This window comes from Rutidosis leptorrhynchoides, chromosome 2, assembly GCF_046630445.1.
Source record: "Rutidosis leptorrhynchoides isolate AG116_Rl617_1_P2 chromosome 2, CSIRO_AGI_Rlap_v1, whole genome shotgun sequence".
NCBI lineage: Eukaryota > Viridiplantae > Streptophyta > Magnoliopsida > Asterales > Asteraceae > Rutidosis > Rutidosis leptorrhynchoides.
In genome coordinates this window covers 379406806-379434690 of record NC_092334.1, presented here as the reverse complement: position 1 = coordinate 379434690, position 27885 = coordinate 379406806, and the positions used below count along the sequence as shown (strand labels likewise).

General features: G+C 33.6%; 2 protein-coding genes across 2 annotated transcripts; one reads left to right on the top strand and one right to left on the bottom strand.

Moving 5' to 3' along the window:
* Positions 1-296: 296 nt before the first annotated feature.
* On the top strand, positions 297-3556 carry LOC139889024 (ATP-dependent DNA helicase PIF1-like). Its single transcript, XM_071871999.1, has 6 exons — positions 297-697; positions 795-861; positions 967-1212; positions 1349-1450; positions 1544-1577; positions 1896-3556. The coding sequence occupies exons 1-6, from the start codon at positions 297-299 to the stop codon at positions 3554-3556; spliced, it is 2511 nt and encodes an 836-aa protein (XP_071728100.1).
* Positions 3557-10047: 6491 nt separating this feature from the next.
* LOC139889023 (uncharacterized) lies at positions 10048-11334 on the bottom strand. Its single transcript, XM_071871998.1, has 2 exons — positions 11037-11334; positions 10048-10643 (listed from the first exon to the last, which is right to left on the bottom strand). Exons 1-2 carry the CDS (start codon positions 11332-11334, stop codon positions 10048-10050), a joined length of 894 nt encoding a protein of 297 aa, XP_071728099.1.
* Positions 11335-27885: the final 16551 nt, after the last annotated feature.

The window sequence follows — 27885 nt, the reverse complement described above, 5'->3', positions numbered from 1 at the left end:
CTTCATCAGTCTCTACAACCTTCCATAAACCTTGAGACTTCAAATATGTCTTCATCTTTACTGCCCAAATATGATAGTGCAACCCATTAAATGTTGGAATTGCTGGAGCAGTTGAACTAGATGCCATGTCTAGTCTAAAATTGTATTATCGTGAATATAACAGCCCCTTAAGAACCTGGCTCTGATACCACTGTAAATGTTCAAGAATAGAATAGAAATCTATACTTGAAAGATTAAGGTAGCAAGACAATGGAATAACTGATCCAGAATTATATCAGCTTGTGGCCGATTTTATGATGCATGGTCCTTGTGGTACTCAAAACCCAAAGAGTCCATGTATGAATGAAACCACTAAAACCTGCACCAAATTATTTCCTAAGCGTTTTCAGGAACATACGTCGGTTGATGAGAATGGGTACCCAATTTATAGAAGATGGGATAATGGAATAACTGTTAAGAAAGATAAAGGTGAACTTCACAATGGATATGTAGTTCCATACAATCTGTTTCTTTTGAAGAAATACCAGTCACATATAAAAGTTGAAAGATGTAATCAATCTGGTGCCATCAAATATTTGTTTAAGTATATAAACAAAGGACCCGACAGGATAACTGCTGGTATAGTGATGAATAAGCACAATGATAATGATGAAGAAGGAAGAAAAGTCGATGAAATCAAACATTATTACGATTGCAGGTATTATAAAATACAATACATATTAAAAGTTCTTATATTATTTGATTTATTAAGTGAACAACTATTATTGGAAATTAAGTATTTTATTTTTTATCAGGTATATTTCAGCATGCGAAGCCGCTTGGAGAATCTTTGGGAATGAAATTCATTATAGAACTCATGCAGTATAAAGGTTATCATTTCATCTTCCAAATGAACAACCAGTTGTTTTTGAAGATGATGCTGATCTACAAGATGTAATTGATAAACCATCAGTTGCATCATCTCAGTTTACCAATTGGATGGAGAGGAATAAATGGGATGAGAATGCTAGAAACCTAACATATACAGAATTCCCTCAAAAGTATGTTTGGGATTTAACTAATAGAGTTTGGTCAACAAGGAAAAGAAAACCAAAATTAGGAAGAATCCACCATGTTCCTCCTTCTGCCGGTGAAGCATACTATTTGAGAATTCTTCTGAATAAGGTAAAGGGTCCAACGTCCTTTGAAGATATTCGGACAGTTAACGGAAAGGTATGTGCAACATTTAGGGATGCATGCTATGAGATGGGTCTGCTAGATGATGACAAAGAATACATAAAAGCTATTAAACAAGCAAGCCAATACTCAACTGGACCATATTTACGATCTTTATTTGTAATGTTATTAGTTTCCAACAATTTATCTAGACCTGAAGATGTATGGTCACAATGTAGTACTCTACTTGGTGAGGACATACTCCACAGGCGACGAAAAAGAATCGGCTTTCAAGGTCAGTTTCAAACAACTACCAATTTAAATTATGGATTTCAATTTAAATTATGCATATACTAATTACTCTTAAACAAATATTTGATGGCACCAGATTGATTACATCTTTCAACGTTTATATGTGACTGGTATTTCTTCAAAAGAAACGGATTGTATGGAACTACATATCCATTGTGAAGTAGTTTGATGGTTTCCTTGAATCTATAAATGCAGTAATAGGTTTCGAGTTTTATTATAGATTATTACTTATTAATTATTATTATTATTATCATTATTATCATTATTATTATTATTATTATATAAAATAATTCATAATTCATATTAATTACTAATCATAACAAAATTAGATACAAGACATACATAAATATAAATTATAACATCATTAACTATTTCAAACAATGTTTAAGTTTTTTTTTTCTCTTAATACTTCTTTTGTTTATTTTCAGGATTAACCATGCAACAAAAGGATATTGATAATCATACATTGTATGAAATTGAGACTCTCTTACGAAATCAAGGAAGTACGTTGAAAAAATTCTCAGGAATGCCTTATCCATCAAGTGACTTTGTTATAGATACTACTAACAAATTGATTCATGATGAGTTAAGGTATGATCGTGTAGCCTTGAAATTTGAACATGATAATTTGGTTAATAGTCTGAATGCAGATCAAAAACGTGTATATGACGAAATAATTTCCGTTGTTGATAAATCTGTTGGAGGCGTATTTTTTGTGTATGGGTATGGCGGTACAGGCAAAACATTTCTATGGAAAACTCTATCGACAGCCATCAGATCGAAGGGTAAAATAGTCTTAAACGTGGCTTCAAGTGGAATTGCATCACTTTTGCTAAGTGGTGGTAGAACAGCTCATTCCAGATTTGTGATTCCAATTAATGTTAATGAGGATTCCGTTTGTTCAATTGATGTTACCAGTCAACTTGCAGATTTGATGAGACAATCTTTTTTAATAATATGGGATGAAGCGCCGATGATACATAAACATTGTTTCGAAGCTCTTGACAGGTCACTAAGAGATATAATGCGCCACATGTTACCAGAAAATGAAGATAAAGTCTTTGGAGGGAAAGTGGTTGTTTTTGGTGGAGACTTTAGACAAATACTTCCGGTTATTCCTAAAGGTAGCAGACAAGACATTGTGAATGCTTCTTTGAATTCATCATATCTTTGGTCTCATATTAAAGTGTTGAAATTGACTGTCAATATGAGGCTACAAACCGGATGCAATAGAGATGAAATGGAAAACATAAAAGAATTTGCACAATGGATTCTAGATGTAGGGAACGGTACTGTTGGAGGACCAAATGATGGAGATGCTGAAATCATCATACCAGACGAGTTTCTAATTAAACAATCAGACAATCCGATTAACTCTATTGTAGAATCGACTTACCCGGATCTCATTAATAATCTATATGAGAATACTTTTTTTCAAGAGAGAGCCATTTTAGCTCCAACTCATGAACACGTAGATGATATTAATGAACGTTTGTTACAACTGATACCGGGTGATGAATTCACTTACTTGAGTTGTGATAGTGTCGATGCTTCTGACAACTCTATGCCAGGTGATCGTGGGATGCAATCTCCAGAATTCCTAAACAACCTTAAGTTTTCAGTTATTCCTAATCATAAATTGGTCCTAAAAGTTGGTGTGCCAATCATGTTACTTAGAAACATTGACCAACCAAATGGTTTGTGCAATGGGACAAGATTAAGGGTTACTAAGCTAGAGAAATCGTTGATAACAGCCAAGGTTATAACCGGTACAAATATAGGCTTTGAAACCTTGATTCCGCGAATGAAATTGAGTCCCTCTGACAATACATTACCCTTTAAGATCACTAGAAAGCAATTTTCAGTATCTATGTGCTTTGCAATGGCCATAAACAAAAGTCAAGGACAATCACTATCGCAAGTTGACTTATATTTACCCCGCCCAGTCTTTACTCATGGACAATTATATGTCGCAATTTCTAGAGTAAAGAATAAAAATGGATTGAAGATACTAATATGCGACAAGGAAATGAATGTTGCAAACACTACAACTAATGTTGTTTACAAGGAAGTACTTCAAAGCTTATAATTTCAAATACATACATGTTTTGTAGCCAATTTCGTTTATACATTAATATTTTACTTTTATATAATACATATTAATTTCAATTTTGTTATCTCATTTAGTATTTATTCTTTACATACTATGTATAAAATTATCAATGTCAATGTAATCGAAATAAAACAACAATCGCATTTACTTTAGATGGAAAACTAAACAATATCATTATACTGTATCATATTAACATACCCGTGATTTCACGGGTCATTTCACTAGTAATAAGAATAAAAGAATAAGTATAAAAATGAGTGTCAATGATACAATGGTAAACATGAGATTTTCAATGCTCAAGTTATCTAGAAACAGGGCCGGCACAATGGGGGGTACAAAGTGTACATTTGTACAGGGCCCATAATTTTCAATGCTCAAGTTATCTAGAAACAGGGCCGGCCCAATGGGGGTACAAAGTGTACATTTGTACAGGGCCCATATATTTTAGGGGCCCAAAAGTTATTAACCACTTATGAGATCAGGCCTATCGGAATCAAACGAATTAATAAACCTAATCTTTCAAGAGAGGAATCAAACGAATTAATAAACCTAATCTTTCAAGAGAGTCAATGGGGGTACAAAGTGTACATTTGTACAGGGCCCATATATTTTAGGGGCCCAAAAGTTATTAACCACTTATGAGATCAGGCCTATCGGAATCAAACGAATTAATAAACCTAAATAAACCTAATCTTTCAAGAGAGTGAAAGTTATTAACCACTTATGAGATCAGGCCTATCGGAATCAAACGAATTAATAAACCTAATCTTTCAAGAGAGTGATCAAACGAATTAATAAACCTAATCTTTCGAATTAATAAACCTAACCTTTCAAGAGAGTGAAGAAAAACCAAGCTCAAAGAAATTAGGCCCAGGGCCCATATATTTTAGGGGCCCAAAAGTTATTAACCACTTATGAGATCAGGCCTATCGGAATCAAACGAATAAACCTAAATAAACCTAATCTTTCAAGAGAGTGAAAGTTATTAACCACTTATGAGATCAGGCCTATCGGAATCAAACGAATTAATAAACCTAACCTTTCAAGAGAGTGAAGAAAAACCAAGCTCAAAGAAATTAAGCCCAACATTTAATCCTTTTAGATTTTAACCGAGGCCATTTGTATATATACTGTATCTCATTTACATCAACTGCCGATGTGGGTTGAAAAAAACATTCAAAATATTTTGGTAACTGCAACATGTTTGATTGTAATTTACATCAAAAATTTCAAATGGTACAAGGATGCTGATAGTGGAAACGTTAATGCAGTATGAACCTTGGGCAAGTAATATCACTATGGTATAAACTCATCACATATTTTAATAGGAGTATAAGACTAGAGTCTTCTTAAGAATTATTCAATTCATTAAATGTTACTCATAAACTATATTATTATAATAGCATATATCCCCGCAATTTGATTCAACTGAACATAAATTAATCAAATATTAAATTGATCTAGCAAAAAGGTAACATTAAAAGGAACTTTAGAATTTAAGGGCCTTTCAATACGTTATACGTCGCCTCGGATAATTTTCATTGATCTGTATTCATAGGAGCCTTTTTTTACCGCCTCGCTCAGGGCACTGGAAAATTCAGGACCGGCCCTGTCTAGAAAGGTCGGAATAATTTTACTTATATGTACGCGCCATTGTTGAGTTATCTCATGAGTCATGATCATTTTCGATTCTTTTCGTGACCACCCTCAATATATGCTTTTAGTGAGGTTTGAACTTGAAATATCTTGTGGGATATCAATACGCCAACCACTGAGCCATCTTGTGATGATAATGGTACAACGTAGTATGTTAAGTTGCATTTATGACGTGTAGAATGTACAATCATGATAATAATCAAAACGATTGCTTACATATAGCTGCATATACAATTATTCACGTATATTAAGTAAAGAGTTGATAATATAAATTGTATCAAGTTAAGTTGATCGAATAAGTAATAATTATGAAAAATGCAGTAAGATTGTGTTTTTTTCTCTATATTTACAGTAAGACAAAAAATAACGAAATCACTGGTTAGCTAAAAACAAGTTTGAAGCTAATATACGAAGGAAAAAAAAAAAGATACAAAGATAACGTTAGATTGAATATGGTATATAAGCGTACCTAATATATATATATATATACTAGTTTTATGAGCCCGTGCGTTGCACGACATTTTTATAAATTAGTAGTCGATCATATTAATATTGATACCTTCAAATGTATAATACAATTTCTATATACAATTACAATAGAAAAACGCTTTGTTACTGATAACGTTTGTATCGAAAAAATTAATATCGAATACTAACGCATAGATTATGAGCCCGTGCGTTGGAGTTATTTTAACTTTAATTAATAAATAATCGATAAAACATCAAACCTGAGTTCCTAAAAAGTTTTTTTAAAACCGACCGTTAAGAATAATATTATATGTAGATCTCTAATTGTATATGTTTTTAGTACAAACTAATACAATTATGTCAAAATCGCAAAAGAAGTAGAGCAGACATACATCTAAATATCTATAAGGATTAATAAGTAACGATTTTAACTTCAATTGACAAACATGAGTCCGTGCGTTTATATAATATTTTACAAATATTGTATCATTTTGATTCTACCATTTTCATGGCGTCTCAATTTTATTTTAATTTTATTCTACTTTAAAAAAAATTATACTTTTTGGTCGGAGGTCCACTCGGAAGCAATCTCTTTATCCGTCGAATATAGAGAATGATGACTTTCTCTACTTTTGAGAGTGTTTTTCACTCTGGGTGGAGAAATGACTTGACTTTATTCTCGGATAAGGAAATAATTGTCTACATCTCACCCCCTCATACACCACACATTGTGGTATTTTATTTTGTTGTTGTTGTATTATATTAATGAAATTTATTAAATTTCTGCGCAAACGGTAAATTAGTTTTATTTTATATAAAATATCATGTATAAATAATATTATATTGTTAAATAAAAAACACATCTATTTTATAATATGATACAATATAATATACTATTTTAGGTAATGAAATTTCTATACTCCATATTAAATTAAATTAGAAAATTTAATAATTCAGTTAATAGATATAAATAACTAATAGACTGACACGTGGCAGGAATAAATGAGGAGTTGACACGTGGCAGGAATTAATCAGGAGTTGACACTTAGGATTATTAGCACACGCTTTATATGAAGTATATATATATATATATATATATATATATACATATATATATATATATATATATATATATATATATATATATATATATATATATATATATATATAGGGAGAGGATCCAGTGAGAACCCAATTGGTGTGAGAACCCTGAGAACCGGCGGGCGAACAAAAACAGAGGAAGTCGAACAAAAAATTAGGTGGCCGAACAAAAAAACGTGAGTCGAGCAAAAATTTAGATGCATGTTCTATATTTTCTGTTGGGTTCTACAAAATTGTAGAACGCAAATTCGTTCAAATTTGGGAAAATTTGTTCGCCCGCCTGAATTTTTGTTGTGTTCTACAAAATTTTGGTTCGGTTCTACAAAATTATAGAACGAAAATTGGTTCGAATTTCTTTTTTTTTTTGTTCGAATTTCACATGTTTTTTCAAAAATCAATTTTTTTTTATTTAGCCCGATTTAGGGTTTAGGGTTTTCGGGTTTTTACTCCGTAAACCCTAAACCCTAAACTCTAAACCGTTCGTGTAAAAAAAACTCATTCTAAACCCTAAATCTAAACCCTAAACCCTAAAATTTAAACCCTAAACCCTAAAATCTAAACCCTAAATCTAAACCCTAACTTAATTTGATGAAAATTGATGTAAAACAAGTGTAGAACAGCATGTTCTACATCATGTTTTACATAAAAATGTAGAACCAAGAAACAATGCATCTAATAACTAAAAATTAAAAATTGTTCGACTATCAATTTTTTTGTTCGGCCGCGTCCCAATTTTTGCTCGAATTTGTGAGTTCTCAGGGTTCTCAATGCAAAATTGGTTCTCATTTGATATCTCTAATATATATATATATATATATATATATATATATATATATATATATATATATATATATATATATATATATATATATATATAATAAAAAAGTTATTCTTTATTGTAGTTAAAAGTTATTTATGGATTGTTATATGTATAAGTTATATGTATAGATTATATATATTATTTACAATTATTATTATTATATAATAATACAATAATATATATTAAGAATAATAACTCAATTTTTTGACCATAAAATTTAAACATCGAGATTATCTTTTCACCTAATTCAGGAACACTTTTATTTACGTAGCAAAGTATGGTGCACAATTTAGGCTATATTATAGGTGAAATTTATTCACATATTTATTTATTTACATAAATAAATAAAACTAAAATAAAAATAAAAAAAAATTGTTGAGACGGGCACCCGCCCCGGCTGAATTTTAAAAAAAAAAAATTAAAACTAAAAAAATAAACTAAAAATTAAGGTTTTTTTTAGTGTTCGTCTCAACTGTCATTGAAAAATTTAATGAAATTTTAAACCCGCCCCATCTGTGATCGGGTTCATTCAAGTTCCGCCACTGTATATACATAATCGATGTACATATACTCCAAACTATAAAACTGCATCTACATTATATATTATATATAATACTCCAAACTATGAAACTACATCTACATTAAAGTTTTGTGAGAACATATCTCTGCCACCCATTTATTAGATCGTCGGTCATAAAAATTTAAAAATAATTTATAATTAAATATAATTAAAAAGGGCATATGAGTAACATTACCCCTAAAATTTCTCATTAAATCTCTCTTGAAACCGTTCCTCATTTTCTCAGGTAATTCTAGATGGAAGACATACACACATTAAATTTTAATTTTAATTTGATAATGAATAATGAAGACAAAAATAACACCATGCAATGCGGTGATGCAGCGTCGCAGCGATATGATTTTCAATAGCTTTTTTATGAGCAAATATATTGTTCATGTAAACTGACCTATTCTTTTATTCAGCCATAACTTTCTTTCTCGCATGAACTGCACCACCAGTTTATAGTTATGGATGCGTACATATTTTTAGCTATGGATGCGTACATATATATATATGTTTGTATGCATCCATTAAAAGCTATAACAATAATACTTCGTAAGGTGTAAGTCAATTAATTACGTGATTCTGGATGGTAAAGTTTGGATGCGTACATATATGGGAAATTCCCCCAAATACACTTTTTTAAAAACTTTTCTTCCAAAATACACTTTCGGGAAAAAAATTGTCTATTTACACCATTAAGTCGACCACCCATTGGGTCGACTACCCCTATAACCGGTCGACCATTATAGTTTTCAAGGTAGTCGACCAACATGCTTCATTGATGTTGGTCGACTACTTCAATGATGTGGTCGACTGCAAGGTCGACCGACTTGTTAGCCATAAGTGGGTCGACTAACCCTATTCGACCATCCTTGCGTTGTAGGCGACCGATTAGTGGGTCGACTAAGCATAACTCATACTACTATTGGATAAGATATATCAGATAAGATTTTTCATGAGTCCCAATGTAGTCTGCCATCCAATTTAGTGAAATAAACTTTAATTTGAACAACAAATATTATATATTATCTCATACTACATTTATTGATTACACAACAAATAACACAAGTTACAGACACAACACATACACGACAGTTAAACGGCTAGAAAACATACGAACACACATACCTATCATCCATGGCAGTTAAACACATTTAAAACACAAAGAAGAAGCTAATCATCACTCAAATTGTAAGTGGAGCCAAATTGCGTTGAGCATGAGTCTTCACGTTTTCCTTTACCCTTGCCCTTTACCAACCCCTTCGGCTTTGCCTTTGTTTTTGAGTTACACTTGGACTTTTGTTTACCTTCAGAAAGATCATAATGTGCGGTGCAAGTTGATCTAGTATGTCCATATTCCAAGCAACGACTGCATTTTCTTTTAGATTTGAAATTGTCTTTGTCCTCTCCTTGGGACAGTATACGAGCAGTACTCTTCAGTCTACCCGATTGTCGCTTTGTAACCAATGGCGGTAGGACGGTTTGTAGGTGTCCTGGATCTATCCATTCAGAAATATGATCTAGCGGGTTAATATCTTCCATGTATGCTGACTTGTACGTTTCAGTGTGGAAATACTTCTGAACGTGTGTAGTAACGTTACGTAGGACAAAATACCTTGCTACTGCCATTACATGTCCACAGGGTATACCGGAAAACTGCCATTGTTTACATGTGCAAGTTTTATCTTGTAGATTGACTTTACCGCCTTTTTCCATATCCAATACCTCAAACTTAACTTGTGATATCGGTTTGACAGTCCAACTAATAGACTTACAATTTCTTTTACCAAGCTTACGCTCTGTATATGGTGTGACAGGGGTTGTTAAACCATCGGCAGTGTTTCGGTGTTCCCAAAATCATTGTTGAACTGGAGCTCTAAAGAATTCAAGAAGCATTGTAATTGGGAGTTTCCTCGCATGAACTGACAGTGCGTTCATTGACTCTGCACTATTAGAAGTTAGGTAAGCATACCGAATACGATCTGCATGATGTCTAGACCATCTGTTGAACCCAACAGTAGTGAGTGTATGTGCACTGTCTGGGATACGTCGTGCTAGTATACCATAGTGGTGATCAAAATCAGATTTTCTATACGCTTTGCACATTTTCCAGTAGTGCCACTCGTAACTTTTAACCCTTTTAGACACACTTTTGAGGTTTCCCAACAAATGTCTAGCACATAGTGCATGAAATACTTCTGGAAATACGTTTGATATGCCAGCAGCTATTGCAGGTGCCCTGTCAGATATAATGGTAAGATTAACAATACAATACCCCGAAGACTGTAGAGAGTCTCTTAGATTACCAAAAAACCATGTCCAATGATCGGTGGTCTCTCCTGCTCCAATACCGTAGGCTAATGGAAGGATTCCATTGTTAGCATCCGTAGCGACAGCAATCAAGTTAGTCCCCAAGTAACGACTTTTTAAATGAGCCTCATCGACTATGATTACTGGTCATGCATAGTTAACAAACGAACGTGTCTGCATATTAAAGTATTGAAACATTATTTTTAAATACGAGTTGAATTAATAAGTAAATAAAGAAAGCATTAAACATACCGCTGCACCAATGGACATGTAACTCATAACAAATCTGCCTTTGTTGTCCGTTTGAATGTTGGTTACACTACCTAGGTTAGACAATCTAAGATTATATAGATAATTAGGTAGTATTTGAAAGGAATCTTCAAGACTACCCCTCAACATCTCAATTGCGTAACATTTGGCTTTCCATGCTTGGTGGTATGATAGACTTATTTTAAATCGCGCCGACATATCAGTCCTTATATCATTCGGTCGATAGACACGACCTTCTTGTTTCATCACCTTTTTCAGTATATTACCTAGGACCTTCTTGGTGGCATGCTTATTGTTCGGAAGAATTTGGGTATTTGAGCACGTGTGTAGATCATTCAACTTCCGTACTTGAAAGTTGTTGCTATCTTGTATACACCTAGCAGTAATTTGCCATGAACAATTTGGTGATATGCATGTAGCTGTATACCTTGACTTGTACGAGTACTTTGGTTTTATATGGAACCCTTCAGTAACACACTTTGTACGTAATTGCATAAGAAAATCTTCCTTGTTTTCGAAAGTCTGATTCAATTTAACTAGATCTGAGGTTTCATATATTGTCATTGATCTAGGTTTCATTTCGGGTTGGGTGTTCGACAGTAACGGTGGAATGTTCCAAAATATATCATCTGGTTGGGGATTATACTTAATTGGCTGGTCATAAGTGAAATGTCCCGTTCTTATTGATTAAAAACGTTCCATATTAATTGATTTCGTTGCGAGGTTTTGACCTCTATATGAGACGTTTTTCAAAGACTGCATTCATTTTTAAAACAAACCATAACCTTTATTTCATAGATAAAGATTTTAAAAAGCTTTACGTAGATTATCAAATAATGATAATCTAAAATATCCTGTTTACACACGACCATTACATAATGGTTTACAATACAAATATGTTGCAACAAAATAAGTTTCTTAAATGCAGTTTTTACACAATATCATACAAGCATGGACTCCAAATCTCGTCCTTATTTAAGTATGCGACAGCGGAAGCTCTTAATAATCACCTGAGAATAAACATGCTTAAAACGTCAACAAAAATGTTGGTGAGTTATAGGTTTAACCTATATATATCAAATCATAATAATAGACCACAAGATTTCATATTTCAATACACATCCCATACATAGAGATAAAAATCATTCATATGGTGAACACCTGGTAACCGACATTAACAAGATGCATATATAAGAATATCCCCATCATTCCGGGACACCCTTCGGATATGATATAAATTTCGAAGTACTAAAGCATCCGGTACTTTGGATGGGGTTTGTTAGGCCCAATAGATCTATCTTTAGTATTCGCGTCAATTAGGGTGTCTGTTCCCTAATTCTTAGATTACCAGACTTAATAAAAAGGGGCATATTCATTTCGATAATTCAACCATAGAATGTAGTTTCATGTACTTGTGTCTATTTTGTAAATCATTTATAAAACCTGCATGTATTCTCATCCCAAAAATATTAGATTTTAAAAGTGGGACTATAACTCACTTTCACAGATTTTTACTTCGTCGGAAAGTAAGACTTGGCCACTGGTTGATTCACGAACCTATAATAATATATACATATATATCAAAGTATGTTCAAAATATATTTACAACACTTTTAATATATTTTGATGTTTTAAGTTTATTAAGTCAGTTGTCCTTGTTAGTAACCTACAACTAGTTGTCCACAGTTAGATGTACAGAAATAAATCGATAAATATTATCTTGAATCAATCCACGACCCAGTGTATACGTATCTCAGTATTGATCACAACTCAAACTATATATATTTTGGAATCAACCTCAACCCTGTATAGCTAACTCCAACATTCACATATAGAGTGTCTATGGTTGTTCCGAAATATATATAGATGTGTCGACATGATAGGTCGAAACATTGTATACGTGTCTATGGTATCTCAAGATTACATAATATACAATACAAGTTGATTAAGTTATGGTTGGAATAAATTTGTTACCAATTTTCACGTAGCTAAAATGAGAAAAATTATCCAATCTTGTTTTACCCATAACTTCTTCATTTTAAATCCGTTTTGAGTGAATCAAATTGCTATGGTTTCATATTGAACTCTATTTTATGAATATAAACAGAAAAAGTATATGTTTATAGTCCGAAAAATAAGTTACAAGTCGTTTTTGTAAAGGTAGTCATTTCAGTCGAAAGAACGACGTCTAGATGACCATTTTAGAAAACATACTTCCACTTTGAGTATAACCATAATTTTTGGATATAGTTTCATGTTCATAATAAAAATCATTTTCTCAAAATAACAACTTTTAAATCAAAGTTTATCATAGTTTTTAATTAACTAACCCAAAACAGCCCGCGGTGTTACTACGACGGCGTAAATTCGGTTTTACGGTGTTTTTCGTGTTTCCAGTTTTTAAATCATTAAGTTAGCATATCATATAGATATAGAACATGTGTTTAGTTGATTTTAAAATTCAAGTTAGAAGGATTAACTTTTGTTTGCGAACAAGTTTAGAATTAACTAAACTATGTTCTAGTGATTACAAGTTTAAACCTTCGAATAAGATAGCTTTCTATGTATGAATCGAATGATGTTATGAACATCATTACTACCTTAAGTTCCTTGGATAAACCTACTGGAAAAGATAAAAATGGATCTAGCTTCAACGGATCCTTGGATGGCTCGAAGTTCTTGAAGCAGAATCATGACACGAAAACAAGTTCAAGTAAGATCATCACTTGAAATAAGATTGTTATAGTTATAGAAATTGAACCAAAGTTTGAATATGATTATTACCTTGTATTAGAATGATAACCTACTGTAAGAAACAAAGATTTCTTGAGGTTAGATGATCACCTTACAAGATTGGAAGTGAGCTAGCAAACTTGAAAGTATTATTGATTTTATGTAACTAGAACTTGTAGAATATATGAAGAACACTTAGAACTTGAAGATAGAACTTGAGAGAGATCAATTAGATGAAGAAAATTGAAGAATGAAAGTGTTTGTAGGTGTTTTTGGTCGTTGGTGTATGGATTAGATATAAAGGATATGTAATTTTGTTTTCATGTAAATAAGTTATGAATGATTACTCATATTTTTGTAATTTTATGAGATATTTCATGCTAGTTGCCAAATGATGGTTCCCACATGTGTTAGGTGACTCACATGGGCTACTAAGAGCTGATCATTGGAGTGTATATACCAATAGTACATACATCTAAAAGCTGTGTATTGTACGAGTACGAATACGGGTGCATACGAGTAGAATTATTGATGAAACTGAACGAGGATGTAATTGTAAGCATTTTTGTTAAGTAGAAGTATTTTGATAAGTGTATTGAAGTCTTTCAAAAGTGTATAAATACATATTAAAACACTACATGTATATACATTTTAACTGAGTCGTTAAGTCATCGTTAGTCGTTACATGTAAGTGTTGTTTTGACACCTTTAGGTTAACGATCTTGTTAAATGTTGTTAACCCAATGTTTATAATATCAAATGAGATTTTAAATTATTATATTATCATGATATTATCATGTATGAATATCTCTTAATATGATATATATACATTAAATGTCTTTACAACGATAATCGTTACATATATGTCTCGTTTAAAAATCATTAAGTTAGTAGTCTTGTTTTTACATATGTAGTTCATTGTTAATATACTTAATGATATGTTTACTTATCATAGTATCATGTTAACTATATATATATCCATATATATGTCATCATATAGTTTTTACAAGTTTTAACGTTCGTGAATCACAGGTCAACTTGGGTGGTCAATTGTCTATATGAAACATATTTCAATTAATTAAGTCTTAAGAAGTTTGATTGCTTAACATATTGGAAACATTTAATCATGTAAATATAAATCTCAATTAATATATATAAACATGGAAAAGTTCGGGTCACTACAGTACCTACCCGTTAAATAAATTTCGTCCCGAAATTTTAAGCTGTTGAAGGTGTTGACGAATCTCCAGGAAATAGATGCGGGTATTTCTTCTTCATCTGATCTTCACGCTCCCAGGTGAACTCGGGTCCTCTACGAGCATTCCATCGAACCTTAACAATTGGCATCTTGTTTTGCTTAAGTCTTTTAACCTCACGATCCATTATTTCGACGGGTTCTTCGATGAATTGGAGTTTTTCGTTAATTTGGATTTCATCTAACGGAATAGTGAGATCTTCTTTAGCAAAATATTTCTTCAAATTCGAGACGTGAAAAGTGTTATGTACAGCCGCGAGTTGTTGAGGTAACTCAAGTCGGGAAGCTACTGGTCCGACACGATCAATAATCTTGAATGGTCCAATATACCTTGGATTTAATTTCCCTCGTTTACCAAATCGAACGATGCCTTTCCAAGGTGCAACTTTAAGTATGACCATCTCTCCAATTTCAAATTCTATATCTTTTCTTTTAATGTCAGCGTAGCTCTTTTGTCGACTTTGGGCGGTTTTCAACCGTTGTTGAATTTGGATGATCTTCTCGGTAGTTTCTTGTATAATCTCCGGACCCGTAATCTATCTATCCCCCACTTCACTCCAACAAATCGGAGACCTGCACTTTCTACCATAAAATGCTTCAAACGGCACCATCTCAATGCTTGAATGGTAGCTGTTGCTGTAGGAAAATTCTGCTAATGGTAGATGTCAATCCCAACTGTTTCCGAAATCAATAACACATGCTCGTAGCATGTCTTCAAGCGTTTGTATCGTCCTTTCGCTCTGCCCATCAGTTTGTGGATGATAGGCAGTACTCATGTCTAGACGAGTTCCTAATGCTTGCTGTAATGTCTGCCAGAATCTTGAAATAAATCTGCCATCCCTATCAGAGATAATAGAGATTGGTATTCCATGTCTGGAGATGACTTCCTTCAAATACAGTCGTGCTAACTTCTCCATCTTGTCATCTTCTCTTATTGGCAGGAAGTGTGCTGATTTGGTGAGACGATCAACTATTACCCAAATAGTATCAAAACCACTTGCAGTCCTTGGCAATTTAGTGATGAAATCCATGGCAATGTTTTCCCATTTCCATTCCGGGATTTCGGGTTGTTGAAGTAGACCTGATGGTTTCTGATGCTCAGCTTTGACCTTAGAACACGTCAAACATTCTCCTACGTATTTAGCAACATCGGCTTTCATACCCGGCCACCAAAAATGTTTCTTGAGATCCTTGTACATCTTCCCCGTTCCAGGATGTATTGAGTATCTGGTTTTATGAGCTTCTCTAAGTACCATTTCTCTTATATCTCCAAATTTTGGTACCCAAATCCTTTCAGCCCTATACCGGGTTCCGTCTTCCCGAATATTAAGATGCTTCTCCGATCCTTTGGGTATTTCATCCTTTAAATTTCCCTCTTTTAAAACTCCTTGTTGCGCCTCCTTTATTTGAGTAGTAAGGTTATTATGAATCATTATATTCATAGATTTTACTCAAATGGGTTCTCTGTCCTTCCTGCTCAAGGCATCGGCTACCACATTTGCCTTCCCCGGGTGGTAACAAATCTCAAAGTCGTAATCATTCAACAATTCAATCCACCTACGCTGCCTCATATTCAGTTGTTTCTGATTAAATATGTGTTGAAGACTTTTGTGGTTGGTATATATAATACTTTTGACCCCATATAAGTAGTGCCTCCAAGTCTTTAATGCAAAAACAACCACGCCTAATTCCAAATCATGCGTCGTATAATTTTGTTCAATAGTCTAGACGCATAAGCAATCACCTTCGTTCGTTGCATTAATACACAACCGAGACCTTGCTTTGATGCGTCACAATAAATCACAAAATCATCATTCCCTTCAGGCAATGACAATATAGGTGCCGTAGTTAGCTTTTTCTTCAATAACTGAAACGCTTTCTCTTGTTCATCATTCCATTCAAATTTCTTCCCTTTATGCGTTAATGCAGTCAAGGGTTTTGCTATTCTGGAAAAGTCTTGGATGAACCTTCTGTAGTAACCAGCTAGTCCTAAAAACTGGCGTATGTGTTTCGGAGTTTTTGGGGTTTCCCACTTTTCAACAGTTTCTATCTTTGCCGGATCCACCTTAATACCTTCTTTGTTCACTATGTGACCGAGGAATTGAACTTCTTCCAACCAAAATGCACACTTTGAAAACTTAGCGTACAATTCTTCCTTCCTCAATACTTCTAACACCTTTCTCAAATGTTCACCGTGTTCTTGGTCATTCTTTGAGTAAATAAGTATGTCATCAATGAAAACAATGACAAACTTGTCAAGGTATGGTCCACACACTCGGTTCATAAGGTCCATGAACACAGCTGGTGCATTAGTTAAACCAAACGGCATGACCATAAACTCGTAATGACCGTAACGTGTTCTGAAAGCAGTCTTTGGAATATCATCTTCTTTCACCCGCATTTGATGATACCCGGAACGTAAGTCAATCTTTGAATAAACAGACGAGCCTTGTAGTTGATCAAATAAGTCATCGATTCTCGGTAGTGGGTAGCGGTTCTTGTTGGTAAGTTTGTTCAACTCTCGGTAGTCGATACACAACCTGAATGTACCATCTTTCTTCTTGACAAACAAAACAGGAGCTCCCCACGGTGATGTGCTTGGTCGAATGAAACCACACTCTAAAAGTTCTTGTAATTGGCTTTGCAGTTCTTTCATCTCACTGGGTGCGAGTCTGTAAGGAGCACGAGCTATTGGTGCAGCTCCTGGTACAAGATCTATTTGAAATTCAACGGATCGATGTGGGGGTAATCCCGGTAATTCTTTCAGAAATACATCGGGAAATTCTTTTGCAATGGGAACATCATTGATGCTCTTTTCTTCAGTTTGTACTTTCTCGACGTGTGCTAGAACAGCATAGCAACCTTTTCTTATTAGTTTTTGTGCCTTCAAATTACTAATAAGATGTAGCTTCGTGTTGCCCTTTTCTCCGTACACCATTAAGGGTTTTCCTTTTTCTCGTATAATGCGAATTGCATTTTTGTAACAAACGATCTCTGCTTTCACTTCTTTCAACCAGTCCATACCGATTATCACATGAAAACTCCCTAACTCTACTGGTATCAAATCAATCTTAAATGTTTCGCTAACCAGTTTAATTTCTCGATTCCGACATATATTATCTGCTGAAATTAATTTAACATTTGCTAATTCGAGTAAAAATTTACTATCCAAAGGCGTCAATGGACAACTTAATTTAGCACAAAAATCTCTACTCATATAGCTTCTATCCGCACCCGAATCAAATAAAACGTAAGCAGATTTATTGTCAATAAGAAACGTACCCGTAACAAGCTCTGGGTCTTCCTGTGCCTCTGCCGCATTAATATTGAAAACTCTTCCGCGGCCTTGTCCATTCGTGTTCTCCTGGTTCGGGCAATTTCTAATAATGTGGCCCGGTTTTCCACATTTATAACAAACTACATTGGCATAACTTGCTCCGACACTACTTGCTCCGCCATTACTCGTTCCGACACCATTTGTTCCTTTCGTTCTATTAACCCCTGGTCCGTAGACCTCACACTTCACCGCGCTATGACCATTTCTTTTACACTTGTTGCAAAATTTGGTGCAGAACCCCGAGTGATACTTTTCACACCTTTGGCATAGCTGCTTCTGATTGTTGTTGTTGTTGCAGTTATTATTGTTGTTGGGATGATTGTTGTAGTTGCTGTTGTTGTTGTTGTTGTTGTTGTTGTTGGGCCATTTGTTGTAGTTACGATTGATGTTGCGATTGTTGGGATAATTGTTGCGATTATTGTTGTAATTACTGTTGTTATTGTATTGGTGATTCTTATCACCGTTTTCCTCCCACTTTCTTTTGACTTGCTTCACATTGGCCTCTTCAGCAGTCTGTTCTTTAATTCTTTCTTCAATCTGGTTCACTAGTTTGTGAGCCATTCTACATGTCTGTTGTATGGAGGCGGGCTCGTGTGAACTTATATCTTCTTGGATTCTTTCCGGTAATCCTTTCACAAACGCGTCGATATTCTCTTCCTCATCTTCGAATGCTCCCGGACACAATAGGCACAATTCTGTGAATCGTCTTTCGTACGTGGTAATATCAAATCCTTGGGTTCGTAACCCTCTAAGTTCTGTCTTGAGCTTATTGACCTCGGTTCTGGGACGGTACTTCTCGTTCATCAAGTGCTTGAATGCTGACCACGGTAGTGCGTACGCATCGTCTTGTCCCACTTGCTCTAGATAGGTATTCCACCATGTTAACGCAGAACCTGTTGATAATGCTAAAAACGAACATATATTTCATAGCATTATTCCTCAAGAAAGACAAGCTTTTAGTTGCAATTGTTCTATTTACAAGTGATATTCGTTTAAATAATAAAAGGTGAGGACAAAAGACAGATTCGACTAATTGAAGACGCAAATGACCAAAAAGCTCAAAAGTACAAAAGACAATCAAAGAGGTTCCAATTATTGATAAGAAACGTCTCAAAATTACAAGAGTACAAGATTCAAAACGCAAAGTACAAGATATTAAATTGTACGCAAGGACGTTCGAAAATCCGGAACCGGGACCAGAGTCAACTCTTAACGCTCGACGCAACGGACTAAAAATTACAAGTCAACTATGCACATAAATATAATATAATATTTAAATAATTCTTATAATTATTTAATATATTATATTTATTTATAAAACCGTCGGTAAACAAAGAGCCAAACTTGTGTGAGCTGTATTTACAAACTCCGCGACTCGCGGAGTTTGAAGGCCAAAAGGGCCGCGAGTCGCGGAGCCCCAAACTCTGAAAATCCCTATAAAAGTAAACGAATTCTGATCGCAAAAATCATCAATATATATCCATCTCTCTATCTATATCGTAATATTTATATTTTATATTTTAATTTTAATTTTAATTATAATTCTAATAATAAGGGTATGTTAGCGAATGTTGTAAGGGTGTAAGTCGAAATTCTGTCCGTGTAACGCTACGCTATTTTTAATCATTGTAAGTTATGTTCAACCTTTTTACATTAATGTCTCGTAGCTAAGTTATTATTATGCTTATTTAATCCGAAGTAATCATGATGTTGGGCTAATTACTAAAATTGGGTAATTGGGCTTTGTACCATAATTGGGGTTTGGATAAAAGAACGATACTTGTGGAAATTAGACTATGGGCTATTAATGGGTTTTATATTAACTAAACAATACCTTGTTAATTTAATATACAAACTTATAATTCGACGTATTTATATATAACCACATACGCTTGACTGGGTACGGTGGGCGGGATATCTATAAATACCAATAATTATTCATTTTACCGGACACGGAACTGGATTAATAGTTAATAGACTTGTTGAAACAGGGGTGAATTACATTCAAGGGTAATTGGTGTAATTGTTAACAAAGTAGTAAAACCTTGGTTTACACGCAGTCGATAACCTGGTGCATTCATTAAACAAAGTATTAAAACCTTGTTACAATTCGAATCCCCAATTAGTTGGAATATTTGACTTCGGGAATAAGAATAATTTGACGAAGGCTTTCGCTCTTTATATTTATGACTGATGGACTATTATGGACAAATCCGTATGGACATATTAAATAATCCAGGACAAAGGACAATTAACCCATGGGCATAAAACTAAAATCAACACGTCAAACATCATGATTACGGAAGTTTAAATAAGCATAAATCTTTTATTTCATATTTAATTTCCTTTATTTTATATTTAATTGCACTTCTAATTATCGCATTTTTATTTATTGTTATTGTATTTAATTGCACTTTTAATTATCGTACTTTTTAATTATCGCAAGTTTATTTTATCGCACTTTTATTATTCGCAATTTCATTATCGTTATTTACTTTACGCTTTAATTTAAGTCTTGTATTTATTTTTAATATTTTACATTTGGTTTTAACTGCGACTAAAGTTTTAAAATCGACAAACCGGTCATTAAACGGTAAAAACCCCCCTTTATAATAATAATATTACTTATATATATATTTGTATTTTTATAAAAGTAAACTAATATAGCGTTAAGCTTTGTTTAAAAAGATTCCCTGTGGAACGAACCGGACTTACTAAAAACTACACTACTGTATGATTAGGTACACTGCCTATAAGTGTTGTAGCAAGGTTTAAGTATATCCATTCTCTAAATAAATAAATATCTTGTGTAAAATTGTATAGTATTTAATAGTATTTCCTCTAAAAATATAAGCTATTTTATATACTACTCTGCTAAAACATCAAATATTTTTGGCGCCGCTGCCGGGGAAACTCTTAAACGCCGGAAGCGCAACGCTAATATAAAAAAAAAAGATTTTTAGTTTACTTTTATTAAAATTCGCTTTTGTAAAAATACGTTTTAAATATTCGAAAATATAAAAAGAAAAAGAAAAATATAAGTATTTTTAAGATTTTGTTAAATATTTAAGTTTTATAAAGTTTCTTTATTTTTATATAAGTTTTATTTAAGTATTTTGTTTTCATTTAAAACATAAAAAGCAAAATATTTTTATATATATAAATATATTTTTAAGATATTTTTAAATTTATAAAGAAGTTCTATTTTTATTTAAGTTTTTAAATATAATTTTTTTTATTATACAAATATTTTGATATAAACATAAAATATAAAACAGAAAATATAAAAAAAAAAAAGGCGTCAGTTTTAAACTGTTCCAGGGTTGAATTTTGAAACCCCGCGACTCGCGGGGTTTGCTGCTTTAAATACCGTGACTCGCGGAGCTTTTCTGACACGCCTGCCAGAAACCCTAATCGCATTTAATACGGAGTAATAATTATTATTATTAATTAATTAAGATTTAGGTTTTAATTAAATTAATATTTAATTTTAATCATTTAGTTATATTAAGTTTTAATTAGTTTTATTTATATATTTAAATTAATACTTTTATAAAATAATATAAAAATAATATTTTTATAAAAATTGTACTTTTTACAACTTTTAGTGTATTTTTATATTTTATCCCTTTTTAATTGTTTTAGCGTAATATTTGTATTTTTCGCTCATATTTAGTTTTAAACTTAGTTTTTGCCATAGTTATTTTTACTTCTAGATTTTTAGGCTTTGCCGTAGAATTCCTTAAGTGCTTTTTCTTTAGACTAAGATTTAGGTGCTTTAGAATTTTGCGACGCCTTTTTAAGTTTTAGTTTCTTTTTAAGTTATTTCCATTTGGGATTTAGTTTTTCTTGTAAGCTTTAATATTTTAGACGACTTTTACCTATCTATCAATTATCATTCCAATTAGTAATCTCAATTTGCGATTATAATTTTAAGTTAGTTGTAGTAATAAGGTTAGGTTAGTCAAGTATTTTTAAGTTTTATAAGTTTCTTTTATTTTTCCATCACCTTTTATTTTTCAACCATTTTTCTTTTTCGATCTTTTTCCGACGAACTCTTTTTCTTTCTTATTTCTCGCTATTCTAGTTTTAGGACATAGATTTTTATTCTACTTCTTATCTACATTTCTTAAAATTACGAAAATTTATTTTATGTGATTAAATTGATAGACATCAAAATTTTCTGGTTCGTAGTAATAGTTGGATTTGTACGTGGACCGGGTTATTAGAGCCAAACAGTCCTCAATTATATTGAGACCAAACGAATCCTGCCCCTCTGCTGCATCTTTTAGCTATTCGAAACGTGGGCAAAATCAGAAAAGTCTATTGATTGGATAACTTATTATAATTTTTCTTTCCTTTTAAAAACTAATAGGATATTCAGTGAATGCACCGAGCAAGACGTTCACCACCTTTTATACGTTCACCACCTGTAACTAGATCAAGACATTTAGCAAATATTACTGCCGTTGATTTTTCTTTAGAATCGTCATCCAGTCGACCAAGTACTCCAGTTCAAATTTCCGATAATCCATTTTTTGAACCCGACCTCACAATTGAGAATCCGAAGAACATTCAGGAACGATTCGTAGATCCTGAACCACTAAACTTTCCTCCGGAACCACCAATCATTCAAACAGAGATTGTTGAGGAACGAACCATTAAATCAGAATCCTCTAGTGATTTCGATTCAACAAATTCAATTATGGAGAATCTGGAACCTTTAAGTATGGAAGACCGAATGAGAGCTAAACGAACTGGCCAAGGTCACGCAATTACTCATCCAGACATTAATGCGCCAGATTATGAAATCAAAGGACAAATTCTACACATGGTGACTAATCAATGCCAATTTAGTGGTGCGCCGAAGGAAGATCCAAATGAACATCTACGTACCTTTAATAGGATCTGCACACTATTTAAAATACGAGAAGTGGAGGATGAACAGATATATCTCATGTTATTTCCCTGGACTTTAAAGGGAGAAGCCAAAGATTGGTTGGAATCGTTACCTGAAGGGGCGATTGATACATGGGATGTTTTAGTTGAAAAATTTCTTAAACAATTCTTTCCTGCATCTAAAGCCGTAAGACTTCAAGCAGAAATTGTTACGTTTACACAGAAGCCAAATGAAACTCTATATGAGGCGTGGACAAGATATGGAAAGTTATTAAGAGGATGTCCGCAACATGGTTTAGGCACCTGTCAAATAGTACAAATATTCTACCAAGGATGCGACATCACTACAAGGAAAGACATAGATATAGCAGCTGGTGGTTCTATTATGAAGAAAACCGAAACTGATGCTTACAAAATTATTGATAACACTGCTTCCCACTCACATGAGTGGCACCAAGAAAAAGATATCGTTAGATCATCTAAAGCAGCTAGAGCCGATTCTAGCCATGACTTAGATTCCATTTCCGCAAAGATAGATGCTGTGGAGAGACGAATGGAAAAAATGACTAAAGATATTCACTCAATACGAATTAGTTGTGAGCAGTGTGGAGGACCACATTTGACAAAAGATTGTCTCAGTATTGAATTAACAATGAAACAAAGAGAGAATATTTCATACATAAACCAAAGGCCTGAAAATAATTATCAGAATAATTATCAACCGCCAAGACCGATTTACAATCAAAACCAGAATTATAACCGAAATATTCCATACAACAACTAACAAGGTCCTAGCAATCAACAAGTATCCAATAATAATTACAACCAGCAAAGACCTAATTTTCAAAACAAACCACCACAACAAACCGATGATAAAAAGCCGAATTTAGAAGATATGATGACAAAGCTAGTTGAAACTCAAACGCAGTTTTTCACATCTCAGAAACAAACTAATGAACAAAATGCTCAAGCATTTAGAAATCAACAAGCTTCTATTCAAAATCTGGAACAAGAAGTAAGTAACCTAGCAAGGTTAATAGGTGAAAGAAAACCGGGAAGTCTACCTAGTGATACAAATGCTAACCCCCGGAATGAAACAGCTAAAGCTATTACCACAAGAAGTGGTACAACACTTAAACCACCTAAAATACCTGTAACTTCTGATGAAGCTATTCCTACTCCACAAGAACCACAACCTGATCAAGATAAGGAAAAAGAACCGGTAGTTGAAAAGGTTAATGAAGATAACACAGTTAAGGCTAAACCTTATGTTAAACCATACCAACCACCACTTCCATACCCGAGTAAAATGAAGAAAGAGAAACTTGAAGCCGAGCAATCCAAATTCTTGGATATGTTTAAACAGATAAATGTAAATCTTCCTTTCATTGATGTGATTTCAGGAATGCCTAGATATGCTAAATTCTTGAAAGATCTAATCTCAAATAGAAAGAAAATGGAAGAACTCTCAGCTGTTACTATGAATGCTAATTGTTCAGCAGTGCTGTTGAATAAGATACCAGAAAAATTATCTGATCCAGGAAGTTTCACAATTCCATGTTTTCTGGATAGTCTTAGTTCAATAGAAGCATTGGCAGACTTAGGTTCTAGTATAAATCTAATGCCGTATTTACTATACGCTAAACTAGACCTTGGAGAATTGAAACCAACCAGAATAAGCATACAACTAGCCGATAGATCAATAAAATATCCTAGAGGGATAATGGAGAACATGCTAGTTAAAGTTGGTACTTTAGTATTTCCAGTAGATTTTGTTGTTTTGGACATGGAAGAAGATTCTCAAGTTCCTCTCATATTAGGAAGACCATTCTTAAACACGGCTAAAGCAATGATAGACGTGTTCGGTAAGAAACTGACCCTAAGTATAGAGGACGAGAGTGTTACCTTTTCAGTTGATAGAGCAATGCAACAACCACAATCTGCAGATGATATATGTTATTATATTCAAACTATAGATGCACATGCAGAATTATTAGAAGAATTTCCAGAATTACAAGGAACAGGAGAATGTTCTTTAGGAGAAGGTAATGAACCAATTGATGAAGCTGAAATGTTAGCTACACTTATAGCTAATGGATATGAACCAACAACAGAAGAAATTCAAATGCTAAAAGAAGAAGACAGATATCGATACAAATCATCGATAGAAGAACCACAGAAATTAGAGTTAAAGCCACTTCCAAACCATTTGGAATACGCTTATTTACATGGTGAATCTGAATTACCTGTAATAATATCGTCTTCTCTTACTGAAAATGAGAAATCACAACTCATTTCTGTGTTGAAAGCTCATAAACCAGCCATTGCATGGAAGATTCATGATATTAAAGGAATAAGTCCTTCGTATTGCACACATAAAATCCTTATGGAAGAAGGTCATAAAACGTATGTGCAACGCCAACGAAGACTAAATCCTAATATGCAATATGTAGTTAAGAAAGAGATTATTAAACTGCTAGATGCAGGTTTAATTTATCCAATCTCTGATAGTCCATGGGTAAGCCCAGTTCAATGCGTGCCTAAGAAGGGTGGCATGACTGTCATTACAAATGAAAAAAATGAGCTTATTCCTACTAGAACTGTAACAGGATGGCGTGTATGTATTGATTATAGAAAATTAAATGACGCCACCAGAAAAGATCACTTTCCCTTACCTTTCATAGATCAAATGTTGGAAAGATTAGTCGGAAATAGTTACTATTGTTTTCTAGATGGATTTTCCGGATATTTTCAAATTCCAATAGCACCCGAAGATCAAGAGAAAACCACATTCACGTGCCCTTATGGTACTTTTGCTTACAAACGCATGCCATTTGGACTTTGCAACGCCCCTGCAACCTTTCAAAGGTGTATGATGGCGATTTTTCACGACATGATAGAAGAATGCATGAAAGTTTTCATGGATAAGTTTTCAGTCTTCGGTGATACATTTGAATCATGTCTAGTTAATCTGGAACGAATGCTTATTAGATGCGAACAATCAAATCTAGTTCTTAATTGGGAGAAATGCCATTTCATGGTTAAAGAAGGCATCGTTCTTGGTCATAAAATTTCAAAAGAAGGAATTGAAGTGGATAGAGCTAAAGTAGATGTAATTGCTAAACTTCCACATCCCACCAATGTTAGAGGAGTTAGGAGTTTTCTAGGGCATGCCGGTTTTTACCGACGTTTCATAAAAGATTTTTCTAAAATTGCCACTCCTATGAATAAACTCCTAGAAAAAGATGCTCCATTCATCTTTTCAGATGAGTGTATCAAATCTTTTAATATTCTTAAAGAAAAACTCACTAATGCGCCGATCATGATAACACCAAACTGGAATCTACCATTTGAACTAATGTGCGATGCAAGTGATTTTGCAATGGGAGCCGTTTTAGGACAAAGGATTGAAAAACGATTTCAACCTATATATTATGCTAGTAAGACGTTATAAGGAGCACAAACGAACTATACAACTACTGAAAAAGAACTCTTTGCTATTGTCTTTGCTTTTGACAAATTTCGATCATATCTCGTTCTAGCAAAAACGGTGGTCTATACCGACCATTCTGCTCTTAGATACCTATTTTAAAAACAAGATGCTAAACCAAGATTAATCCGTTGGATCTTACTCTTACAAGAGTTTGATATTGAAATCCGAGATAAGAGAGGAGCAGAAAATCTCGCCGCTGATCATCTTTCTCGTCTTGAAAATCCCGAATTAGAAGTTCTAAATGAATCGGCCATACAAGACAACTTTCCTGATGAATATCTATTGAAGATAGATTATAAAGAAATCCCATGGTTTGCAGACTATGCAAACTACTTAGTATGTGGATTCCTTGAAAAAGGATTATCGTACCAAAGACAAAAGAAATTCTTCAGTGATATAAAACACTATTTTTGGGAAGATCCACATTTGTTTAAAAGTTGTCCCGATGGAATAATACGCCGATGTGTATTTGGAGATGAAGCGAGTAAAATTTTAAACCACTGTCACACAGGACCAACAGGAGGGCATTATGGGCCTCAACTAACAGCAAGAAAAGTTTATGATGCTGGATTCTATTGGCCTACAATTTACAAAGACGCACACCTTCTTTGCAAATCCTGTGATACATGTCAAAGGGCCGGAAAAATAAGTCAACGTGATGAAATGGCACAAAATGTCATCCAAGTATGTGAAGTATTTGACATTTGGGGTATTGACTTTATGGGTCCATTTCCAAAATCTCATAATAATCTATATATACTCGTAGCCATTGATTATGTATCTAAATGGGCGGAAGCACAAGCTCTCCCAACTAACGATGCACGAGTTGTAGTCAAGTTTTTAAAACGTCTTTTTGCAAGGTTTGGAACACCGAAAGCTTTAATAAGTGATCGGGGTACTCATTTCTGTAATAATCAACTTGAGAAAGTTCTTAAAAGATATGGAGTAACTCATAAAATCTCCACCGCATATCATCCACAAACAAGTGGACAAGTTGAAAATACCAACCGAGCTTTAAAACGTATTCTAGAGAAAACCGTAGAATCAAATCCGAAGGAATGGTCCATTAAATTGGAGGATGCACTCTGGGCTTTTAGAACAGCCTACAAAACTCCAATTGGAACCACACCTTTTAGACTTGTTTATGGAAAAGCATGTCATCTTCCAGTAGAAATTGAACACAAAGCATTTTGGGCTTTGAAGACATGTAATCTTGATTTACATGAAGCTGGACGTCTACGATTAAGTCAACTAAACGAATTAGAAGAATTAAGACCTGAAGCATACGAAAATTCGTTAATCTATAAAGAAAGAACGAAGAAATGGCATGATAAAAGATTCAGAAGTTCAAAAGAATTTAAAGAAGGAGACAGAGTTCTTCTTTTCAATTCACGATTC